This window comes from Hipposideros armiger, unplaced genomic scaffold (assembly GCF_001890085.2).
Source record: "Hipposideros armiger isolate ML-2016 unplaced genomic scaffold, ASM189008v1 scaffold_310, whole genome shotgun sequence".
NCBI classification, from domain to species: domain Eukaryota; kingdom Metazoa; phylum Chordata; class Mammalia; order Chiroptera; family Hipposideridae; genus Hipposideros; species Hipposideros armiger.
Genome location: NW_017731660.1, coordinates 1,529,747 through 1,534,441, shown reverse-complemented (window position 1 = coordinate 1,534,441; position 4,695 = coordinate 1,529,747). Strand labels below are relative to the sequence as shown.

General features: G+C 43.5%; 1 protein-coding gene across 1 annotated transcript in view; it reads right to left on the bottom strand.

Moving 5' to 3' along the window:
- Positions 1–4,695, bottom strand: part of VWA3B (von Willebrand factor A domain containing 3B) — a 154,448-nt gene that overhangs the window by 65,775 nt on the left and 83,978 nt on the right. The window contains 1 exon segment of the mRNA XM_019659997.1: positions 2,244–2,426. Coding sequence (XP_019515542.1) covers positions 2,244–2,426 — 183 coding nt within the window.

Below are 4,695 nucleotides of genomic sequence, written 5' to 3'. Positions count from 1 at the left end.
TGATTCATAACAGTAGCAAAATTACAGTTATAGAGTAGCAATGAAAATAATTTTATGGTTGGGGGTCACCACAACATGAGGAACTGTATTAAGGGGTCACAGCATTAGGAAGGTTGAGAACCGCTGGTATAGATCGAATTTCTAGGTGGTGATTGTCCTTCTGCCTAACGCACTCCCTTTAACATTTCTTATACAACTGGTTTGTTGGTGATGAATTCTTTCAGTTTTTGTATATATTTAAAAGTCTTTATTTCACATTTCTTTTTGAAAGATATTTTCACTGTTTATAGATTCTACAATGAGTTTTTTTTCCTTTTAGTACTTTAAAAATGTCACTTCACTGTCTTTTCACATGCATTGCTTCTTATGAAAAATCTGGTGTCATCCTTATCTTTGTTTCTCTGTACATAATGTGTCTTCTTTCTCACTATTCTTTTAAGATTTTCTCTGTGTCACTGCTTCTGAGAAGTTTGATTCCGATGTGGCTTGGGTGATTTGCTTCATGTTTCTTGTGCTTGGGATTCACTGAGTTTCTTTGATATCTGGGTTTATAGTTGTAATATAATTTGGAAAATTTCTGGCCACTGTTGCTTCAATTACAGATTTATTAAAGCTATAGTAATACCGTGGTTGGCTAGCATAATTCATTCAGAAACAAAGTACTCATATTACAAGACATCACTCATTTACCACGTTAAAATGTATTAGAAATGTTTGCTTGTCTTGTGGAACACTCGCAAAACAAGTTACTCACAATCCAAGGTTTTTCTGTACTTGAGTTTTCCCACAGTTTGTTAATGCCTGGTGTTTTGGGGTTTTTTTTGGTTTTAATTCTCTTTCTTCTCTGTGTTACACTTTTGGATAGTTTCTATTGCTGCCTTGCAGTTTACTAATCTTATGTTCTTCCATGTCTGCTCTTCTGTTCATCATGTTCAATGTATTTTTCATCTCATACATTGTAGTTTTCATCTCTAGAAGTTTGATTTGTGCTGCACTTGTGTCCTCCACATCTCTCCCTAACTTTTTAAGCACATCAAATACAATTACAATAACTATCTTAATGTGCTGACACTAACATCTCACTCAGTTATGTGTATGTCATAATTTTTCTGTTTGAATTTTTTCCTCTTATAGGCCTTTATTTCCCTGCTTCTTTGCATACCTGGTATTATTTGGTTGGATGCCAGAAATTTCCAATTTTACTTTGTTGAGTGGTGGGTATTTTTGCTTTCCTATACATATTTCTGGGGGTTGTTCAGAGATACAGTTAAATTCCTTGGACACAGTTTGATCCTTTCAGGTCTTGCATTTAACATTTTCTAGGCAGAAATTCAGTGTTAGGTTGTTCCCAATGCTGAGGCAAGACCCTTCTTTATACTCTACCCAATGCCTTAAGATTAAAAGGTTTCCAATCTAATTCATGGAAGTATTCACTATTCCCAGCTCTGTGTGAGCTCAGAATGCTGTTCCCTGAATCCTCTTGGATGATTCATGTCCCAGACCCCAGTAGTTTCCTCACATGCAAGTACTGGCTGGTCCTGGATTTAAAGACACTCCTTAGGACAGACAGTAAGATGAAAAACACATTCTCTACAAGGGCACTCTTGAAATGCATCTCCTCAGGCCAAGACTGGAGAACTGGGAAACAGGGTTTTATTTACTTTCTCCCATTAGCCCATTAGAATGAATTGCTTTATCAGATGGTCACAGGGTTAAAAAGTCTAAGAAGTCAGGAGAACTACTTAGCATCTGAATTTTTTGAAAGTTTCCCACAAATGTCTATAAACAACAGTGATTAACAAATTTTACATATGGATTCCCTGGGATGCTCATTAGAAATACAGATTCCTGAAGTTTGGCAAAATGTGGATAAATGTTGAATTTCACTGATGGGTACATGGGGGCCCATATACTCTTCTACTTTTGTTTATGTTTGAAACTTTCCACAATCAAAAGTTTAGAAGAAAAACCAAATATATTAAGATTCTCGGGCTTCTGTGCCTAGAGCCTGATGTAGTAGCTCTGAAGTGGGACCCAGGAATCTGCATTTTCACAAATGCCCTAGCTCCAGGGGTCCTTGGACCACATTCTGAGAAATACTGGTACACTCATTATTAAGTGATTCATTGTGCGACTTAATTGTCTTTGAGGTTGTTGTTTTCCCAACTCAGGTACTGTCCAAGGGCCTCCACCCTGTGATGCTCAACTAAGTGAACACTTTTCTCAGCTCACCAAGCTCTTACCTGAGCAGCCTCTGGAGGACAGGAATCCTTGAAGCCAAAATTGTAGGAATGGAACTCTCCTCCAGTCAAAGCAGCAAGATCTTTCAAAAAGCCATTTGCAATCTCATCGTTGTAATTGAAGGAGATGGTGTAAATAGGAATTTTCTGAAAAACTTTGACTTGGTCTATAATCATTTCAGGTGGCTGAAATGATAAGTTTTGAGTGGAGTGGGAAGAGGAATGGAAATGAAAAAAAAAGAAGAGAAGAGAACAAAAAAATAAGACGTGAAAACCCTTAGAATTTGCTAGAGATGCTGAAATCCTCAACTAGTAATTCCTTATATAGTAGTGAGTGGCTTCTTAGGAAGGTGTCGATCCAGTTCAGTAAGCAAAGCAAACACTACCAGACAGTAAAAGTACAAAGACCAGGGACATAGCCCTTGCCTTCCAAGGATTCACGATGTGGTGGGGAAAAGAATCTGGGAGAAAGATTTGGCTAACCAAGTCATTCGGCTTTCAGTGCACCTAAGCTTAGAGTGTTGGGCTATGCATTACACCACTTCACATACTGGAGTCAGAAGCCATGAGAAGAACATCCTGGTAGTTGAGATTGGATTCCACAGAATGGGGCCCCTGAATCTTGATGTGGCTTCCAAAGCACCTTCACCAAGAAAATAATTTCCATCTTCAGACAGGCCATGGTCAATGTGCCTCCCACAGAGGGTGAATGAAAAGACACTTATTAAGTGTCCTTCTGTGTGCTAGGCACTCTGCTGGGGCACAATTCCCCACTTAATCCTCACAACTGTCTTGTGAAGTAGTTTTGGAAAGACAATGCCTTCTCAATACCCTGCTAGTGGAATGTTACTTGGTGCATTCTCTTTGGGGGCTATTTGGCAGTATCTATCAACACATATACCTTTGACTGAGTCCACTTATTAGAATTTATGCTACAGATATACTCATAATGGGCAAAATGATATATGTGCACAGTTACTTTTGCAACAATGTATATAACTGAAAGATTGAAAACAACCTAACTCAGGGACTTCCGGTAAGATGGCGGAATAGACAGACACCGTGCCTACTACCTCCCAGGATCACACCAAAATTACAAATAATTTATAAGATATTCAACCTCGGAAGTTCCCTGGACCCTAGATGAGCAGAACCTCTAAACAAAGGACTTAAAGAGGAGGCCACATCAAAGTCCGGTAGGAGGGGCAGAGATGAGAGAGGGCAAACCCCGTGAGGGACATCTCAGCAGTGGGGAGGCTTCTCCAGGTGGGGGCAAGACCCTCCGGCCCCACACCGTACTCACCACACCAGGGTTACTTTGCCGGGAAGAGGAGTTCTAAGATGGCTGGAAGTAGAAAATAGTGAGGACTCTCTTTGCTCAACTCAGTCAGGCTGAGGGCAGCTGGAGAAACAGTGGAGCTGGCAAACTGACTCACTCACTGGTGAGCACTCACCCGGTTCCTGGTGGAGGGAGTAGCTTTCTGAGGGGGCCCAGGAGCCTCCGGGAAGGACTGAACTGAGTGCCTTTGGCATGGGAGGTGGAGGTTTATGGGACCATTGTTCCCCTGGTGTGGAGCTTGCACAGGAGTAGTGCACAGGAGGGCGCCATTTTTTCAGGGCTGGGCCCTCCCACAGAGGCTCAGGTCTGGGACTGCATTGATCTGCTGGAATTGGAGCAGGAGTGCGTGTGCGCGTGCGCGCATGTGGCCTTGGATACCCACCCTCCATACTGTTTGTGCTGCATAGCCAGGGAAACGCCAGGCAAGCCCGCTCCGACTACAACAGACTGCTTATTGAGACCCAGAAGTGCACAACTCGCCTTAGGTCCTTGATTTCTGCACTGTGCATGCAGAGTTGTCTGGGTGGCAATTGGCTGTCGGGCTGCTCAGCCTGATCTTTGAGCGGCTGATTGGGACAGGCGGAGACAGGGAGTTTTCCTGGGAGTGTAGGGCCGCGAGCTGTGCACCTGCGTGGTTCACCCGGGGCTTTCCAGGCGAGTTTGTGTGGGTTGGCTGCAGGTGCAGGAGTGCATGCTGCTCTGACTTGGTGGGTGCCACTGACCACACCCTGTGGTGCCTTGGGGGCCTTCTCCACCCACCTAGAGCTGTGTTGCCAGGGGCACCCTGAGGCCCTGGTCCCTGGATCCTACCTCTGCAGGCCACAGAGGGTTTTTTGCAGCAGCAGACAGCCCGCAACAACCTGTGAGGATTTTTGGTGGTGAGCATGGTTCAAGAGCACACAGCAATTAGTTGTGGGAAGCTCACTTCAAGTCTAGAGGGAGGTCGGCGCATGACGCACTGAGCCCTTCCCCCCAAGTGCTGGTGCTGAGTCACCCAGAATCTCTCTGTTGCTGAGCAGATTAAAGCGGGCAGAGAGCCCCTCCTTGTTTTTTTCTTTTTCCTTTTTTTCCCCTTTTTCTCTTTTTTCTTTTTTCTTTCTAGGTGATCTAATACAT